Source organism: Delphinus delphis, chromosome 4 (genome assembly GCF_949987515.2).
Source record: "Delphinus delphis chromosome 4, mDelDel1.2, whole genome shotgun sequence".
NCBI classification, from domain to species: domain Eukaryota; kingdom Metazoa; phylum Chordata; class Mammalia; order Artiodactyla; family Delphinidae; genus Delphinus; species Delphinus delphis.
In genome coordinates, this window is record NC_082686.1 from 47,698,327 (window position 1) to 47,719,213 (window position 20,887).

General features: G+C 38.0%; 1 protein-coding gene across 8 annotated transcripts in view; it reads right to left on the bottom strand.

The window, feature by feature from the left end:
• Positions 1-497: 497 nt before the first annotated feature.
• Positions 498-20,887, bottom strand: part of TOMM70 (translocase of outer mitochondrial membrane 70) — a 54,635-nt gene continuing 34,245 nt past the window's right edge. The window contains exons 10-14 of one of the 8 annotated variants that reach the window (XR_009519239.1): positions 13,832-13,929; positions 13,121-13,243; positions 6,111-10,700; positions 4,531-4,586; positions 498-4,433 (exon numbers count right to left, since the gene is read on the bottom strand). Coding sequence is in view for 1 of the 8 variants with exons in the window: in XM_060010545.1 (XP_059866528.1) it covers positions 10,547-10,700; positions 13,121-13,243; positions 13,832-13,929 (375 nt within the window). In the remaining 7 variants the exon portion in view is untranslated. Of the gene's footprint in view, positions 10,701-13,120; positions 13,244-13,831; positions 13,930-20,887 lie in introns of all 8 variants that reach the window. The other 7 variants (XR_009519240.1, XR_009519241.1, XR_009519236.1 and 4 more) reach the window with 7 other exon arrangements.

The window sequence follows — 20,887 nt, forward strand, 5'->3', positions numbered from 1 at the left end:
TTGACCATAGGTGCATGGGTTTATTTCTGGGCTTTCTCTCCTGTTCCATTGATCTTTGTATTTCTGTTTCTGTGCCAGTAATATACTGTTTTGATTACTGTAGCTTTGTAGGATAGCCTGAGGTCAGAGAGCCTGAGTCCTCCAGCTCCATTTTTCTTTCTCAAGATTGCTTTGGCTATTCAGGGTATGACCCATTTTGAATTGGTAATTGTTTGTATATGGTGTGAGGTAAGAGTCAAGATTTTGGTTTTTTTTTTTTGCTTATAGCTATCCAGTCGTTCCACTGAATTGCCTTGGCATCTTTATTAAAATGAATTGGCCATATGTATCTTGATCTATTTCTGGACTCGTCTCTTCTTTTTCATTAATCTATTTATCTTTACACCAGTAACTTACTATGTTGATTACTGTAACTTTATTTTTTCTTTTTTTAAATGGTTTGGCTCTTCTTTAAAAATTTATTTTATTTATTTTGGGCTGCGCTGGGTCTTCGCTGCTGCACGTGGGCCTTTCTCTAGTTGTGGTGCATGGGCTTCTCACTGTGGCGGCCCCTCCCGCTGCAGAGCACTGGCTCCAGGCACATGGGCCCCAGTAGTTGTGGCTCGCGGGCCCAGTTGCTCCACAGTATGTGGGATCTTCCCGGACCAGGGCCCAAACCTGTGTACCCTGCACTGGCAGGGGGACTCTCAACAACTGTGCCACCAGGAAAGCCCTGTAAATTTATAGTAAGTCTTTAAGTCAGATAGTATTAGTCCTCCAACTTATTTTTCAAAATGGTTTAAACTAAGTCCTTTGTATTTCCATACAAACTTCAGAATCAGGTTGTAAATTTCCCCAGAAAAAAAGCCTGTCGGGGTTTTCACTGGGATTGCATTGAATCTATAGAACAGTTTGGTGGAAAGTTGAAGTCTTATCCATACTGAATCACTGACTCAGGAACATGAGATATCTCAGTTATTTAGGCCTTCCTTAATTTCTCTCAGCAGCGTTTGTTAGTTCCAGTATAAAGGTAATGCCAAACTTTTGTCCATTTTATCCCTGAAGACTGCAATTGTTTTGATGCTGCAGTATTGTTTTGGAAACATTTCTAGTTTTTCATTGCTAGTGTATAAAATATAATTTATTTCTGTATATGGTCTTTTATCCTGAAACCTTGCTAAATTCACTCTAGCAGCTTTTTATATGTGTATTCCATATGATTTTTCACATAGATGATCATGTCTGCAAATACAGTTTACAAAATAAGCTTCTTCCTTTCCAATCTGGTTCTTTTATTAACTTATTTATTTATTCTGGCCTATGGCACTGGCTAGAACCTCTAGTACAGTTCTGAATAGACTAGTGAGTGAACATATTTGTGTTGGTCCTGATCTTACAAGAAAGCACTTAAGTCTTTCAAAGATGCCTTCAATGAGGTTGGGGAAATTCCCTTCTATTCCTAGTGTGCTGAGAGTTTTTATCTGGAAAGGATGTTGGATTTTTTTTCCAGATGTCTTTTCTGCCTTATTGAGACAAACTTATCTTTTTTCTTCTTTAGTCTATGTTTATATATTGTGAATTATACTGATTTTGGAATGATAAACCAAACTTACATTCCTGGGATAAATTTTACTTGACCATAATATATTAAGTTTCTTTTAAAATATATTGCTTGGGCTTCCCTGGTGGCATAGTGGTTAAGAATCCACCTGCCGATGCAGGGGACACGGGTTCAAGCCCTGATCTGGGAAGATCCCACATGCCACGGAGCAACTGGGCCTGTGCGCTACAGCTACTGAGCCTGCACGCTGAAGCCCACGTGCCACAACTACTGAAGCCCGTGTGCCTAGAGCCCATGCTCCGCAACAGGGGAAGCCACCTGAATGAGAAGCCTGTGCACTGCAACGAGGAGTGGCCCCTGCTCGCTGCAACTAGAGCAGCAACGAAGACCCAACACAGCCAAAAATAAATTTTTAAAAAAACCCCAAACCCTCTGCTTTGTTTAAAAAAATAAATAAATTGCTGGGTTTGATTTGCTTACATTTTAAGAATTTTCTTTCCTTGTAATACCTGTGTCTAGTTTAGGAATCAGGGTCTGCTGGCCTCAGAATGACTTAGGATGTATTTCTTTCTCTTCAATGGACTGAGAACTATGTGGTAATTTGTATCTTGTCTCTTAATTTTGATTATTCTGGTCATTTATCAATTTTGTTGATCTTTCAATAGAACCAGCTTTTGGTCCCATTGACTTATCTGTTTTTCAGATTTGGTTTTGCTTATTTCTGCTCTTATTTTCTTTCTTCTGTTTACTTTGGGTTTCATTTGCTCTTATTTTTCTAGTTTCTTAAACTGGGTGCTTAGGGTCATTGAAGACCTTTCCTCCTTTCTTATAAAGTTGTTTAATGCTATAAATTTCCCTCTAAGGATTGCTTTAGTTGCATCCCCAGTCTTTGATGTATTTTCATTTTCATGTAGTTTAAAATATTGTCTTATTTTCCTTTTAACATCGTCTTTATCCAAGGGTTATTATTTATGTTAATTTCAGAATATTTGGGGATTTTCCAAATCTTTCTGTTATTTATAATTTGATTCCATTGTGGCCAGATAACACACCTGTATAATTTGAATACTTTTAAATTTGTTTAATGAGATATTTTATGGCCCAGAATATGCTCTTAGTAAATGTTCTATGTGCAGTTGAAAAGAATGTGTATTCTGCTGTTATGGGTAGAGTGTTCTGTAAATATCAATTAAGTCATATTGGGTGATAGTGTTTTTAAGTGTTCTATATCTGTAGTCATTTTCTAATTTTTCTATCAGTTATTAGAGGGGTGTTGATATCTGAGTATAATTATGGATTTGTCTGTTTCTCATTACAGTTCTCTCATTTTTTGCTTCAGGTATGTTGAAGCTCTCTTATTAGTGCATATTTAGGGCTGCTGTGTCATCTTGATGAACTGGCCCTTTTTTCATTATGAAATAACACTTTATCTATTTTTTTTGCTCTAAAGGGACTCTGTCTGATAGTAATGCCAGTCCAACTTTCTTTTGATTAGTATTATCACGATACCTCTTTTTCCATCAGTTCTTTTAATTTTAACTTACTTGTGTCTTCATATTTAAAGTGGGTTTCTTTTAGGCACCATACAGGTGGATCATACATTTTTTTAATCGTTTGGTAATCTCTGCCTTTTAATTGGGGTTTTTTGACCATTTATATTTAATGTGATTATTGATATGGTTGCATTTAAATCTACCATTTTAAAATTTTGTATTTATCTTATTCTTTGTTCCCTTTTTCCTTGTCTTCTTCTTCTTAGATTAACTGAATATCATTCTTTGATTCACTTTGTCTCCTCTGTTGGATTATAAATGATAATTCTTTGTGGTGTTATTTTAATTGTTCCTTTAGGGTTTGTAGTATGCATCCTTAACATGTCAGTCTACCTTCAAGTTGTATAACACTTGATATGTATGGATCTTACAGCAGTATACTTAATTTCACTCCTTTTTTATTGTCATATTTTGTACTTCAACATATATATAAACCCCACAACACATTGCTGATTTTGTTTTAAACAGCCAGTAATCTTCTAAAGAGATGTTAAAAGTAGGTAGGTGTCTTTTATGTTTACCAACACATTATCATCTCTAGTACTCTTCATTAGAGTAGATCCATTTTCCTTCTGCTTGAGGGACATCCTTTTACATTTCTGGTACTGTAGATCTGCTGGTGATTAATTCTTTCAGCTTTTGTATATCTGAAAAAAAGTTTTATTTTGCTTTCATTTTAAAAAATATATTTTTATTGATTATAAAATTCTAGGCTCACCTTTTTTTTTTTTTCCTTTGAATAATTAAAGTATTTTGCTCTAATGTCTTCTGGCTTACTTTCTCAGAGGTGAAGTGTACTGTCATTTGTACCTGTTGTTCCTCTTGTAATGTCTTTTTTTTCTCTTTCTGCTCTTAAGATTTTTCTCATCACTGATTTTACAAAATTTGATTATAGGATGTGCTTTAGTGTAGTTTTCTTCATGTGTCTTATGCTTGGGGTTCTGTGAGAGTCTTGCATCCTTGGGTTTAAGTTCTCATCAAATTTAGAACATTATCAGCTACTGTTTCTTAAAAGTTTAGGTTTCTGGGCAAATGTTCTGCTCCACTGGCACTAGTTTTAAGTTTTTTATGCTGCTCCTTAAGCACTGCTGTATAGGTTTTGGTGGTGAATGGGTTTGATAAAGCCAGGTGATGGAAAGGGAAAAAATGTGTTCTGTGATGTCTGCACTCACCAAATATATTGCCAGGGTGGCAGGCTTAATATGGGCTTTTCTCCTTTATGCCTTATGAACACCTTTGTGTCAAGAGTTTCTTGTCAAATTATTATCTTCATTCAGGTCTATTTCTTCTTGAGTGAAGACTGGAGGGTAATTAAAAATATAGCTGTTGAAGAGACTTCACTTTAGGGAAAAAAAACGGTCTTGTTAAAATCAGGAAGTAAAAAATTAAGCCCCAGATCTACAAATTACTAAAAACACATACATACAAGGACATTACCTCTTGTTCAATGATTCCTTGGTAGCTGGTTCATAATTCACCAAATGAATAAGAATCTGGAAGAATGGAGCATGGTGGTAAAGGTGCAGTTTGTGATCCTAGCTTTTCTTGAAATATTTTAAACCCTATAAATGTATTTCTTTGTGTGCAACTATTCTAACTACTATTGTGTCTGTAGGATCATTCTGAAATTTTCTCCCTCAAAACAAAAACCATGCCATCCTGTAAAAAACTTTTCTTTTCACCCAGTTTCTTAAAGGAGTCATTTCTACTCACCAGTTAATTCTTGTTTTTCAGTTACTTTACAGACCCTTTTAGACAGATTCTCCCCTCATCATTCTAGTTACACTTCTCTGGCAAAGACTACTAATGATCTATTTGCAGACCTGTCCATTTGGCCTCTTGAAATGCAAGACCATCAATGTGACCTTGGTCTTAGGTCTTACTATCTCTCTGACCACTTTTTCATTGCCAACTTTGTCCCTTAGATGTTGATGTTTTTAGTCCTTTTTGTCCTGATGTAATCTCACCTACATGCATGGTCTTAAGTATATGCTGATAATCCTCACACAGGTAGTTCCACTATTGGTGTCTCCTAACCAGTTTAAAGAAAACAGCTTCATCTTGCTGGAATCTAACTTGGATGGCTTATTTTCAGCTCAGACTCATAATGTCCCTTAACTTAGTTTTTGTGTGTGTTGTTTTGTGATGTCCCCATCTTCTAGAAAGCTCCTTACCTAAATCCTAATTATTACTCAAGGCCTAGCAGAATTTATTACTGTCATGTATTTCCATACCACAGTGTATATAACTTCATGGCACTGAAACTCATCCTAGTTTTGGAGCTCCTTGAGCCACCCAATGAATATGTGCTCAGTAAATGCTGAGTTGCAGTGAATTCATTCCTACAGTTTGTACTTGTACATGTGCCAGTTTTCTGGTTAAATAACTTCTGTATATTCTGGAATGGTTCCCTTACCCTAAGGGATTCTAATCTGGGGAGATCTAGGACATGGTATAGCTTCATGTAATTTAGAGCTGGATGGGAACTTCATTTACTTAAGATCACACAGCCAGTGGAAAGCTGTGTTAGTTAGAACAAAGGTCAACTGATCCTCAGACCAATAAGACTTTTCTCTGCACTATGCTGTGGTCCAAAATAGACACTGTAATCTTCTAAACTCATGAAAGATTAAGCTCGAGATGAATTAGTAAGAGCTAAGAACATGTAGAGATGGGTAGTCCATTCTCCATAGGTCTCTCTAGTTTCTGCATGTCTTGCAAATAAAGGCACTGAGAGCTTTTATTCCAGACTGGTATTTCAAAGATGTTTGTATAAAGTGAACAGCTTTAGAAGACAGATGGTCTCTTTACTAACCAGTACAATAAAAATGTTTCCCTCTGATGCAAAAGTTAGGCAGGTTTGCGTGTGGCCAGCTCATTAAGATCTGGGTTTCCTAAACTCAGAGTTCCTCAGCTGTGATACAAACCCACTCCATGTGCAGCCTCCACCTAGATTATTCCAGGTTACCTCCATGGGATGTGGAGTGCAAAGCAAACATGAAGCTCATGTTGCTTACCGTGCTCTAAGTAATTAAATCCATTGTCTCTGACCCAGGATCTCACATCTTCTAGCCTTCATGAAACGGTTGTTTGAAGAAGGGTAAAATCTTAGACCCTTCAGTGTTCTTGTAGATATTCTGAGAAATAAAATTGGGTAAAATTTGCTTAATATAGCAGTTCACTGAAATTTAGACTATGGGTCATCTGTGCAGAGAATCCCACCTGCTCAATCTGGTCCCCCCTTGCTTTAAACTTTCCAGCCCCCAAAATGGTGTCCAGGAGTCTGTTTCAGTCATGGTCTTCCTCCCTTCTATTTGCTCTAGAAGCCCTGTCTGCCAAACCCTCTCATGGCCTCTAGGACAGCACTTGCAGAGTCATGGTATATTCCAGTGCTAGAAAAAATGCTGGAGAAATTGAACCACGTGTCTCTGGGCTCTAACGGTAGCTGTCATGTCGGCCCGCAGCCTCCTCCCACCTTGAACTTCCTCCCCTCCTTTGGTTAGCACCATTCCTGTCCCAGTGATCAGCAGGCTCTTTAATCTCTTCTAGCATGTAGGCCATCTAGAAGAGTCTAATATTAGCTCTCAACCCCCAACAGAATTTATGCACCTTCTGCTTGAAATAAACCAGACTGTAGTTTTCATACTGCCTAATTTTAAGAGTTTCAAAACACCTGGAAAGAGCATCTTACTTCTGATGTTTCTTCTAGGTATCAGCAGAGGCATCTCAACATTTTTACCTCATGAAGAGCAGGCTTTTGGCCTGGTGATTATACCACGCTCATATGTATTTTACATCACAGATGCTCCAGCTCTTGACTAAACCTCCACTCTGGGCCTAAAACACCTTTGGCCAAAACTTAAGTGCATGTGAAGTCATGCTGAACTCCGCGATACTCAAAATAATTCCTTTAAACTGTAAGCTGTGTTGTATACAATAACCGAAGGAGTATTAGTTTCCTGTGGCTGTTGTAACAAACCGCCATGTATTTAGTGGCTAAAACAACAGGAACTCACTCTCATAGTTCTGAAGGCCAGAAGTCCGAAGTCAGTTGCACTGGGCCGAAATCAAGGTGTCAGCAGGGCCGAGCTCTGCTCTAGGGCAGAATCCATTTCTTGCCTTTCCAGCTTCTGGTGGCTGCCAGCATTCCTTGGCTTGTGGCCACATCACTCTGATCTCTGCCTGTTGTCGCACTGTCTTCTCTTCTCCTGAAATCTCCCTTTTACAAGGACATTTGTAATTATATTTGGGGTCTACCTAGATAACCCAGGATATTTTCCCCATCTCAAGATTCTTAACTGAATAACACCTGCAAAGTCCATTTTTGCCACATAAATAGGTAACATTCACAGGTTCCAGGGATCAAGATTTGGATATCTTTTGGAGGACCATTATTCATTCTATTGCAGTGTGTTAAGGCTTATAAATAGATCAAGTTAAAATTCTTGTCACTTTGTTTGCCAATCAGTTTTGCAGAGAACTAAAGGTAGGCTTGATTAATTATTACCCCTCCCATCACCACTCCCATATTATTTCTTTATAAATACAAAGACCATACAACCCAACTTACCCAGGACAGTCTTGAGTAATTATTACTTTATGCTCAAAAATTTCTTGGGTAAATTATATAGTCTTCCTGTTTATAAACAGCCTTAAGAAGATGACAATTAGTTGAGCTCTCCTGGGAAAAAGGACTATTTAAACTACCATTTGAGTCTCCACAGGGCAGAAAGTTCTATCTGAATTGTGTTTTAAAGCCAAAGCTGCTTACTATTGCTTTGAGATGTATTCCCTATTCGTACCACAAATACTCAACGGTGGTAGATATTTTCAGGTATCCTCTCTTAAAGGCTCCAAGTGGTTGAAAACTGATCAAAACTCACTGGTGAAACCAGTTTTGAGTATAAACTTAGTCACAGGCCTCAGGTCTGATTGGTAACCTTCCAGGCTGTTGTGCAAGTATGGGTAAGGTATAGGTAGGAATAAAGTAAATGGCTCTACTAGCAGTTCTTAGAGCTTTGCTTCACCAGGAGGAAGGATGGGGAAACTCCATCTTTAATACCGAAAACTTACTGTGCTTCAGATACTAACGTGTCCAGTATGTCCCTTTTTTCAAAGTTAGTTTGAGCCCACAAAGAGAATGATAATGAATTTACCCAATACTATGGTAAATGAATACCTATCTTTCTATTTAAAGAATAGATTGAAAAGCTTGAATGTAATATTTATTTGGTGAATTTACACGTGAGATCATTTACAATAGAAAAGACACAGACAGATGCAGCTTTCAGTGCAGTTTCAAATATTTTTCAGAACAGGCAATAGTCCATGAGGATGTGGAATGTTAGTACTGAATGGTACATGCTTCAGTTTCCTTGGTGTGTTTTCTACTGAACCCCAAGGGATAGGAAGCGAGAAGAGAGAAGAAAATATCAGTGTTAATGTAAATACAGCCATGCAAATAAAAACTTCTTTTTAAAGTCAGAGGTTATTCAGAGATACAGAACATTTCTGTATTCGGGGCTTATAGTAGGTGCATAATTTAAAAACTAAAATGCAGAGCTCTCAAACATTCCATTATCCAAACCATCTTAAATTATGTTAACTGCCCCCCACCAATTATTGCCCCTTCAATATTTTCCAGACTCTGACTTTGGAAGGGAGTCATTTCTAGTAGCTTCTAAAAAGACAGCATTTTGACAAAACCTTTTGGTTTCAATAGGATAAAGCACCCTTTTAAAGAGGGGTAAAATGCTCATTTACTCCCAACAATGTAAACTCTAATTAGATTCCATTTCCAGAAAAGTACAACTGAAGGCTTGCTCTTTTTATTATACTCAGACTTAAGTAAACCTCTCCCCACCCTGAATATCTCAAAACAAGAGACTCTTTAAGAACACCTCTCCACCCCCACCAGAAAAATCCAGCATATAAGCAAAAGGATGATCTATAAAAGTAACAATTGGAAAAAACACAAAGTGATTTCTAAGTAAGAGGGTGAGGTAAAGGTAAAATGAACAAAACAAAATAAAAATCTGCTGTCAGAAACCTTAGTGTAGTGTGGACACGGTCAGTCAGCCGGGCCTTAGAGACCAAGGTTAGTTCAAAACTAAAATGCACTCCACGTGTCCTCAGCATCTTTGAAAATACTGGCTCAAAATCCCTTAAGTACATGTAGCCATAGTTAAGAAGCATTAAACTTGTCACTTCAGGAAATATTATGCTTCTGGATCTAAGACTTTCATCCTTTTTTTTTCCTTTTTCTTTTTTTTTTTTTTTGTGGTACACGGGCCTCTCACTGTTGGGGCCTCTCCCGTTGCGGAGCACAGGCTCCGGAAGCGCAGGCTCAGCGGCCATGGCTCACAGGCCCAGCTGCTCCGCGGCACGTGGGATCTTCCCAGACGGGGTCATGAACCCGCGTCTCCTGCATCGGCAAGGCAGACTCTCAACCACTGCGCCACCAGGGAAGCCCGACTTTCATCCTTTTTGAACTGTTAGGCCACATTTTCTTCACTAGAAATTTTAAGCTAATTAACTACTTATCACACTTACTTTGTCTTTACATACACAACCAACCTGCATTTTCTTTAAAAAGTACACTGTTAAATAGTAATACCTATTGTAGAAAATAGCCATGGGCAATTATAAATACATTTTCATTTCATCTTACCTCTTGCCTGGTCTGCTCTCCCATTAATTCTCAGTCTTCTAGCACATATATCAATTAGAATATCTTGCTTCTGCATAATTTACTCTATGAAAACCAGCTGCTGTAGACTTTAAGAACGATGTACATTATCCATTATAGTTGAAGGGGGTCAAAGGTTTAAGCGTCGCCACTGCATCTAACGTTCTGCAGAATCAGAGGCATTGTGCATGCTGACGGTGGTTAAAAGGGTCTCAATTTTGCTGTCGTAAAAACGAAATCCCCACTTAAGCTGTTTCCTTCAAAAAAAAATTAACTAAAAGGGATTAATCAAATCTAAAAGAATCTTATTTTACAGCACTTACTATGTTAATTTAAAAACCAACATGCTGTAAAACTGCAAAATACTCATATATTATACACACACACACGCACGCACACACAAAGACAAGATCATCCAGAACACAGTCACCCTCCCACCCCCCTCAAAAAAAAAAGTCAGATCAACAAATCAAAATTTTTATTTGCATGGCCAATTATCATTTGTACTCTTTGCAACTTCATTTTAATATCCCTTTAACAGGTTCTAAGCTTTTGTTGCACAGGGCATAAAAGCTGCAACACTGCAAACTTTCTTCAACAGGCACTCCCACAACACCTAAAAATGAAACAGATGTAACAAATGACAACAGCACAGACAGAAATACTAAGCTCCACCATTCAACGCAGTTCACGACAGTGTCTTTAGGGTTCAGTTGAAGAGGGGGTAAACTCCTAAAAAGAGGGTCATTTTCCTTCCCCCGTATTTTATAATGTCGGTGGTTTTAATCCATATTTCTTTGCAACTTCTGTCTGGGCATGGGCAGCATCACAGAGTGAGTATAGATGAGCCATCTCCATTTCTGATTTGGCCAGGTTAATAGCTTTGTTGAACATGTCAATGGCTTTCTCCATGTTTCCTCTAAAACAACAACAATTTTAAATGTTTCAGATTCAACAAGCACTTCACAGAATGCAATGAAGTTTATAAGTGAAGCTACAGGGAGCCTGACCTTTAAGTTTCAACTATGATTCTAATAAAATGCTTCTTTATAACAAAATAATGCCTAGCATATAGAAAACACTCAATGAATGTTAGCTACTATTACAAATACTATATGCTTATATTATGCTACTTGTGGTCTTTGTTTGTGGTCTTTGTTTACAGATAAGAACAGTGAGACTAGAGAAACTAAATGACTTATTTAAAATCATAATCATATCTGGTTCCTAAATTCTGCTTGTTTCTACTCCACCATGAGGCTCCTTTAGAAAGCAGTGACATAGCCTCAGAGAACATTACAGGTATTCAGGGGCCTTACCTTCACAGATCTGTGTGAGCCCCACCAGCACATCCCTTACCCAACACTCTACTCCATACACACGGGTCTCCCTGAGTTCACTCATGCTCATAATGCTCAGATTATTTACTGCTTCTCTGCCTGATTCTAGCCAAATCCTCACCTTTCTAAGGCCCAGTTCAAATACAATATCCTCATGAAAAATACTCTCCCCTTCCCACGCTAGAGGAATTGGTCGCTCCCTCCCCACTGTTCCCATGATTCTATTGTCATTCTATGCACAGTCAGATGAATATATATTGATATTTGTTTACACCACAGTCTTACCAGATCCTTACGGGACACCTTTCAATTCCTAGAACCTAGTACAATGCTTGGTAGCTAGTATCCATTTTTTGAATAAATGGATGAATATGCTTGGTCAAAAAATATATAATTTATCTCTTACACTCTAACTGTGATCAGGCTCTATATACTTGCCAAGAACCAAGAGCTATTTTAAGGTAACTAGTACTGGCTATGTATATATGCATACATGCATGTAATCTTAAAATAAATACTGTATTAAGTCCCCACTATATATATGCCAGTTAGAATCTAAGAAGTACAATGTACCTCTGGGGAGACTGTACTCAATCTCCTACTACATATATTGATACAGTACATAACCGACTTAATTAAAAAGAAAATAACTTTGAGAGTTCATGTTCAGATATTAGGTAGACTGCAGATTTGCTAAATCCTAGGATAATCAGCAATTTCATTCATTCACATTCACTTATCTATTTGTAAAGCAGGATTCAGAATGGATTTCTTAAAGTACAATTAACACACAAACAAAATTCATCAAACCCCATAAATCAGGGGTCCTTAACCCAGGCTCTAGGAACAACTTATCTGCAAAGAGTTTTTGTATGTGCATTATTTTAGGAAAAATCCACAGCTTTGCTCAAAAGATTAAGAACTATTACCCCATCATATTCTAGTATGAGAATATTTTATACACATTAACAAACTGGCAATTAAGAAATAATTTAATATTTATATGCAACTGTCAGTATAGATGGATAAAAAGAATCACAAAAATTTTCATCAGCCTATATATATTCTGCCTACTCTGGAGCAGAAAGAGGACCCCAGAAGTGACTGCATGACAGGTTATTAAGACAACTCCTACTAATTCCTGACAAGCAATGGTGGCAAGATCTGTTACTTTCGGCATCAGTGAAATATGGGCTCATGTCCTCTTTCTACGTGCTTACCATGTAACCTTGTTATTTTAACCAGTCTGGGCATCAGTTTCTACACTCTTCAATTAAATGGAGGATCATATAACCTCAACCTTTATAAAGACTGGGGTAAAAATCAATTGAAATAATATTTGGAAAGCTCCTAGAGTTCAGTACCTGGCCTAGAGTAGATCTCAAATGGACGGCAATGCCAGTATCAAGATGGTACATTACACTAAATTCTATGGCATAAAGAGTTATCACCTATTAATGGTGGATCTCAAGTGCAACTCTGGATAAACATTTACAGAAAACAAGAAGTTACATGAAAGAATTCCAAAAGTTCTTATCCAACTCCCTGATTTTAAAGAAAACTCGGGGGGCTCAGAGGTGATGGTGCAATTTGCCTAGCCACTTGGCTGTAGCAGGATCTAAGTCTTCGGGCAACGTGGCTGCCAATCCTTATGCTACACTGCACTGCCTAAGTACACTGCAGATGTTTTCCCTCCAAGAGAAATAATACAGGTGAAAGGAGGAAAAAACACAACAGGTATTGGAGAAAGATCAAGTTTCCCTTTCTAATGTATATGCCTGACTTAAACAACTTTTAAGTGTGACTTTTAAACAGGAAAAATAATTAAACAAGGCAAATCAAAGTTGTATAGTTTCAAGGGAATATTGCCTCAAAAGGCACGACATGTTAAGACTTAAAAATTTAATGATTATTGACAATAACCTGTCTATAATGAGAAGAATGAAAAGATAAATATGGAGATGCCCTAACTTTCCTAAGGACAGACTCTAGAAGTTACCTTTGTACTTCAATAGTTCCCATGGTTTCATATGCAAAATCACATTTATTGTCAATTTCAATAGCCTTGCTGATAAGCTCCAAACCTCTATCCAGATCTTGCTTCCACTGAAGCTGAAGTAAACTGCAAATGCAAAACAGCAGTCAGATGTGACCATGGCCCAGTATCAACTGGCTCTCAATGAATTTATAATTTAATTTACATGGAAAAACAAACTCTAAAACAGTACAGAATCAGCATCAAATTGGTTTTTTGCCCTCAATTTATAATGGTTTTGTAGTCTAAATTCCTTATTATGAAAAGAGTGTCCAATGGTCTAGGCTCTATTATTAACTTATTTTGCACAGCTTAATGTTTTACTCTGTATAAATTTAAGTGAAGTTTTAAAATGACAATTCAAGTATACTAGGACAGGAAAAACTTATCTTACATGTTTCCTATTTTGATACAAGTTAACATCTGACAGGATGTTCAGAACTGAAATACTTAAGCTAGGGTGAAAATAGCATATTTACTAATTATTGTATAATAATGAAACATAAGTAAAAGAAAAAGTAACAGTGAAGCATGCACAGCACTAAGAAATTTTTCAGTTAACACTGACACTATCTACCACAGTCCCCTTTCTCAGCGACCAAAAGAAATCCATCTTACTACTATGCAAGAAATTTAGTTTCTTACTGGAACAAACAGACCCACAAAAATACATACCCTTTATGAACGTATGTTGTGGCATTGTCTGGTTCCAAATTAATACATTTATCATACATTTCATCAGCTTTACCAAACTGTTGTTGATCTGTTAATGCCTATGTGAAGAGATACTTCAGTTAAATTTAGGTAACTGTCACCCTAAGCAGTTAAAAGTATACTGCTTATTAATTATTAAAATTTACTTCATGTAACCATTCATTACCAAATTATTGTTTTGGGGATTAAACTTATTTAAAATGTTGCATCTTAATTATTGGGGTTTTTACATAGCAATATTATAAATATGAAATCTTAACTGTTCTCTTTATTAAATTTGTTAGTAATATGCAATAGGAGAAGATCTAATAAACTCTAGAATACAGAAAATCCCACTCTTGGTGCAAGTTCTAATATCAGATTCTCACAGGTACATTCATGTCACTTATTCATAATTTATCATAATATATCCTAAGGGAATTACTTTAAAAACAATACTCATTTGGAAGGATAAGTTCAGATAGGTATGTTAACTGTTATCAGTCATTCCTTAAAAATGATTGGTCAGAGAAAGCAGCTACAATCAACTGTTTGAAGGCAAATCCCATGGCAGAAATGGAAGGCTTGGTTATGTGGATACAAGATCATGCTGATCAAACTGTAACTCTGAGAGTTAGCCAGCATCTAAGCTCAGCTTCAGGGTTCAAAGAAAAAAGTCATACTATGTAACTGTATGTAACTATACATAACTCTCTATGTATAAATAAAATTTGCTATATATAGTAAAGCAAACATCAGAAGAGGGACCAAAAGACAGAATCTTTAGTGCAAACAGACTTGTAATAATGCTAGTGCTGATAAGATGATGCTCAAGTAGGGCTTCCCTGGTGGCACAGGGGTTGAGAATCTCCTGCGAATGCAGGGGACACAGGTTCAAGCCCTGGTCCAGGAAGATCCCACATGCCGTGGAGCAACTAAGCCTGTGCACCACGACTACTGAGCCCACGTGCCACAACTACTGAAGCCCAAGTGCCTAGAGCTGGTGCTCTGCAACAAGAGAAGCCACCGCAATGAGAAGCCCTCGTACCGCAATGAAGAGTAGCCCCCGCTCGCCGCAACTAGAGAAAGCCCGCGCAGCAACAAAGACCCAACACAGCCAAAATAAAATAAATAAATTTATTAAAAAAAAAAAGATGATGCTCAAGTAAGCCAAAACCTGTTTTGAAGGTAACATAATGAGGGAGAAATGTACAATCATGAAACCTCTGCAAAAGAGTTGTTCCTAGTATTTGGTTTCTTTAAAAGCTAGTCAGTGGCCTTTGCTCTTTTAGCTGCTTATAGAAATCTGCACCAAAAAAGCCTTTCTGAATTTCATTTCAGTGATGAAGATGCTCCTGTCACCTTCTGGCTTGTTCCTAATTAAATATAAGCCCTAAACCCAAGTGTACTATTCAAGTGTACTATTCAATACAAACGTCATACAATTATAATGTGTGTTTGTCCTATTTTAACTTCTATACATTCTATAAAATTTTATATATACATGCTTTCACAATTAATTGAGCATGTAGTCAGCAACCAATGTATCATTTTGTTTTCTGTCTAGGAATTATAAGAACAAAGACTGAGCAGATAAGATTTCAAACTGAGGTTAATGAATTCCTGGGTTGCAGAAGTAAACCCACACACCTATGGTTAATTAATCTTCGACAAAAGAGGCAAGAATATAAAATGGGAAAAAGACAGTCTCTTCAGCAAGTTGTGCTGGGAAAGTTGGAGAGCTGCATGTAAATCAATGAAGTTAGAACACACCCTCATACCATGCACAAAAATAAAGTCAAAATGCCTTAAAGACTTAAAACATAAGACATGACACCATAAAACTCCTAGAGGAGAGCATAGGCAAAACATCTCTGACATAAATTATACCAATGTTTTCTTAGATCAGTCTCCCAAGGCAATAGAAATAAAAACAAAACTAAACAAATGGGACTGAATCAAACTTACAAGCTTTTGCACAGCAAAGGAAACCATAACCAAAAAGAAAAGACAACCTACAGAATGGGAGAAAATATTTGTAAATGATGAGACAGACAAGGACTTAATCTCCAAAATATACAAACAGCTCATACAAATCAACAACAAAAAAACCCAAACAACCCAACTGAAAAATGGGCAGAAGACCTTAATAGACATTTCTCCAAAGAAGACATACAGATGGCCAGCAGGCACATGAAAAGATGCTCAACATCACTAATAGAGAAATGAAAATCAAACCTACAACGAGGTACCACCTCACACCAGTCAGAATGGCCATCATTAAAAAGTCTACAAATAACAAATGCTGCAGAGGGTGTGGAGAAAAGGAAACTCTCCTACACTGCTGGTGGGAATGTAAATCGATACAGCCACTATGGAAAACAGTATGGAGGTTCTCAGAAAACTAAAAATAGAATTACCATATGATCCAGCAATGCCACTCCTGGAAATATACCTGGACAAAATATGATTCAAAAACATACATGTGGGGGTGGAGTCAAGATGGCGTACTAGGAGGATTTGGAATTTACATCTCCTTACACCTAGGGTACCTACCAGGCACCAGTGGGGAACCATGGTCAACTAAGGGGACAGGAGGAACTCCCAGTGACCGGGTAGGATGTTGGGTGTGGGGGGAGTGAAGGGGGAGAAGTGGAGGTGGGACGGGTCTGGTGCCCCTGAGGGGTGGCTGGGGGAGGGGAAAGGATCCCACATCCGAAGGGGAAATTGGGGAACCACTGGGAGGGCAGAGGATCAAAAGGGAGTGTAGCCAGGTTTCCCCTGCCCCCTTGGGCCCCCAGTAAGAGATACCGGGCCTGATCCTCTGCCCACCTAGGACCCCTCCAGCCACACGGGTCCTGAGGGAATGGGAGGCAGGGAAGGGGGAGCAAAAGTAAAGGCCAGACCTATGGGACTGGCACCCCTGAGGGGTAGCTGGGGGAGGGGAGGAGTTCCTACACCCAGTGGGACCTACCCAAAGTTAGGAGTCCAGTAGCAATGGGGGAAGACCCTGAGGAGACGGTTGGGAGAGGGGTGCGAAAGAACAGAAGGGAACACGGCCAGTGCTTTTCCTGTCCACTTAGGCACCGGGGAGCCTGTTGGGCTCCGAGGCCTAATACTCTGCCCTTAAAGCCTCCCTCCTGCTCCACAGAACCCAAGCCCCGACCCTACACCCCCACCCAGGACCCTACCTCTGCACTCGGAGACCCCTCCAACGCGCTGGGCCTAAACCCCACCCACACACCCTCACTCAGGGCCCGACCTCCAAACTCTGGAACTCTACACTCCGGAAGCCCTCCTTTGGACATACTGCCTCTCCCCTTCCTTGATCATTCAGGTCCTAAGCAGAGGCCCCACCCCATGCTTGAAAGTCACCCCGCCTAGGCTCCACCCCACACTTAAACGACACCCCCCCCACCTGCCTAGGTTCCGCCCCACCCTAAACCCCACCCCTGCTAAGTCCCACCCCACCTAAACTCTGCCACCACGGCCAAGGCTTTTTTTTTTTTTCCTTTTTCCTCTTTTAGATTGGGGTTCTGTTTTACCTTGTTGATTCACTGTTGTTGATTCTTTTATATTATTATGTTCCCTAATAAATTTTTTATTTTTCTAATTTTATTTTATTCTTTATACTTTGCTAGTGATCTCTCCTTTTGGCTTGTTCCCCCTTCCCCTTTTCTGTTTTCTTTTTTCTGGTGTGGTTTTATTTTACATTGTTGCAGTTGGTTCAATTATAGTTTTATTTTTCCTAATACATTTTTTATCTTTCTAATTTTATTTTCTTTGATACTGTACAGTTTGTTTGTTTTTTTCTGTTTTCTTTTTTTTACCGCACCACAAAGCTTGCAGAATCTTGGTTCCCAGGCTGGAGGTTGGGCAATGAGCTGCTGTGGTGGGAACTCCAAGTCCAAACTGCTGGACTAACAGAGAACTTAGGACCCCAGGGAATATCATTCAGAGTGAGGCCTCCCAGAGGGCCTCATCTCAGCACCAAGACCCAGCTCTATCCAACTGCCTGCAGACTCCAGTGCTGGATGTCTCAGGCTAAACAGCCAGTAAGACAGAAATACAGCACCACCCATCAAAAAAAAAAAAAAAAAAAGGAAATTATAAAAAATACGTTACAAACAAAGGAGCAAGGTAAAAACCTACAAGACCAATTAAATGAAGATGAAATAAGCAACCTACCTGAAAAAGAATTCAGAGTAACGACAGTAAAGATGATCCAAAATTTTGGAAACACAATGGAGAAAATACAAGAAACATTTAACAAGGATCTAGAAGAACTAAAGAGCAAACAAACAGAGATGAACAACACAATTACTGAAATTAAAAATACTCTAGAAGGAATCAATAACAGAATAACTGAGGCAGAAGAACGGATAAGTGAGCTGGAAGATAAAATGTTGGAAATAACTGTCAAGAAGCAGGATAAAGAAAAAAGAACGAAAAGAATTGAGGACAGTCTTAGAGACCTCTGGAACAACATTAAATGCACCAACATTCGAATTATATGGGTCCCAGAAGAAGAAGGAAAAAGAAAGGGTCTGAGAAAATATTTGAAGAGATTATAGTCGAAAACTTCCCTAACATGGGAAAGGATATAGACAATCAAGTCCAGGAAGCACAGACAGTACCATAAAGGATAAACCCAAAGAGAAACACACCAAGACACATATTAATCAAACTATCAAAAATTAAATACAAAGAAAAAATATTAGAAGCAACAAGGAAAAAGCAATACATAACATACAAGGGAATCCCCATCAGGTTAACAGCTGACTTTTCAGCAGAAACTCTGCAAGCCACAAGGGAGTGGTAGGACATATTTAAAGTGATGAAAGGGAAGAACCTACAACCAAGACTACTCTACCCAGCAAGGATCTCATTCAGATTCGATGGAGAAATTAAAACCTTTACAGATAAGCAAAATTTAAGAGAATTCAGCACCACCAAACCAGCTCTACAACAAATGCTAAAGGAACTTCTCTAGGCAGGAAACACAACAGAAGGAAAAGACCTACAATAACAAACCCAAAACAATTAAGAAAATGGTAATAGGAACATACATATCGATAATTACCTTAAATGTAAGTGGATTAAATGCTCCAACCAAAAGACACAGACTGGCTGAATGGATACAAAAACAAGACCCGTACATATGCTGTCTAAAAGAGCCCCACTTCAGACCTAGGGACACATACAGACTGAAAGTGAGGGGATGGAAAAAGATATTCCATGCAAATGGAAATCAAAAGAAAGTTGGAGTAGCAATTCTTGTATCAGACAGAATAGACTTTAAAATAAAGACTATTAAAAGAGACAAAGAAGGAGACTGCATAATGATCTAGGGATCAATCCAAGAAGAAAATATAACAATTGTAAAGATTTACGTACCCAACATAGGAGCACCTCAATACATAAGGCAAATGCTAACAGTCATGAAAGGGGAGATCGACAGTAACACAATCACAGCAGCGGATTTTAACACCCCACTTTCACCAACGGACAGATCATCCAAAATGAAAATAAATAAGGAAACAAAAGCTTTAAATGACACATTCAACAAGATGGACTTAATTGATATTTATAGGACATTCCATCCAAAAACAACAGAATACACTTTCTCCTCTAGTGCTCACGGAATATCCTCCAGTATAGATCATATCCTGGGTCACAAATGAAGCCTTGGTAAATTTAAGAAAACTGAATTTGTACCAAGTATCTTTTCTGACCACAATGCTATGAGACTAGATATCAATTACAGGAAAAAAAACACAAACACATGGAGGCTAAACAATACGCTACTAAATAACCAAGAGATCACTGACAAAATCAAAGAGGAAATCAAAAAGTACCCAGAAACAAATGACAATGAAAACACGATGACCCAAAACCTACGGGATGCAGCAAAAGCAGTTCTAAGAGGGAAGTTTATAGCAATACAATCCTACCTCAAAAAATAAGCAACATCTCAAAAAAACAACCTAACCTTACACCTAAACAATTAGAGGAAGAAGAACAAAAATATCCCAAAGTTAGCAGAAGGAAAGAAAACATAAAGATCAGACCAGAAATCAATGAAAAAGAAATGAAGGGAAAGATAGCAAAGATCAATAAATCTAAAAGCTGGTTCTTTGAGAAGATATAACAAAACTGATAAACCATTACCCAGACTCATCAAGAAAAAAAGGGAGAAGACTCAAATCAATAGAATTAGAAATGAAAAAGGAGAAGTAACAACTGACACTGCAGAAATACAAAGGATCATGAGAGATTACTACAAGCAACGATATGCCAAGAAAATGGAAAACCTGGAAAAAAATGGACAAATTCTTAGAAAAGCACAACCTTCCAAGACTGAACCAGGAAGAAATAGAAAATATAAACAGACCAATCACAAGCATTGAGACTGTGATTAAAAATGAAATTGAGACTGTGATTAAAAATGAAATTGAGACTGTGATTAAAAATCTTCCAACAAACAAAAGCCCAGGACCAGATGGCTTCACAGGAGAATTCTATCAAACATTTAGAGAAGAGCTAACACCTATCCTTCTCAAACTCTTCCAAAATATAGCAGAGGGAGGAACACTTCCGAACAAAGATGTCACAAAAAAAAGAAAACTAGAGATCAATATCTCTGATGAACATAGATGCAAAAATCCTCAACAAAATACTAGCAAACAAAATCCAACAGCACATTAAAAGGATCATATACCATGATCAAGTCGGGTTTATCCCAGGAATGCAAGTATTCTTCAATATATGCAAATCAATCAATATGATACACCATATTAACAAATTGAAGGATCACAACCATATGATCATCTCAATAGACGCAGAAAAAGCTTTTGACAAAATTCAACACCCATTTATGATAAAAACTGTCCAGAAAGTAGGCATAGAGGGAACTTTCCTCAACATAATAAAGGCCGTATATGACAAACCCACAGGCAACATCATCTCAGTGGTGAAAAACCGAAACCATTTCCTCTAAGATCAGGAACAAGATAAGGTTGTCCATTCTCACCACTG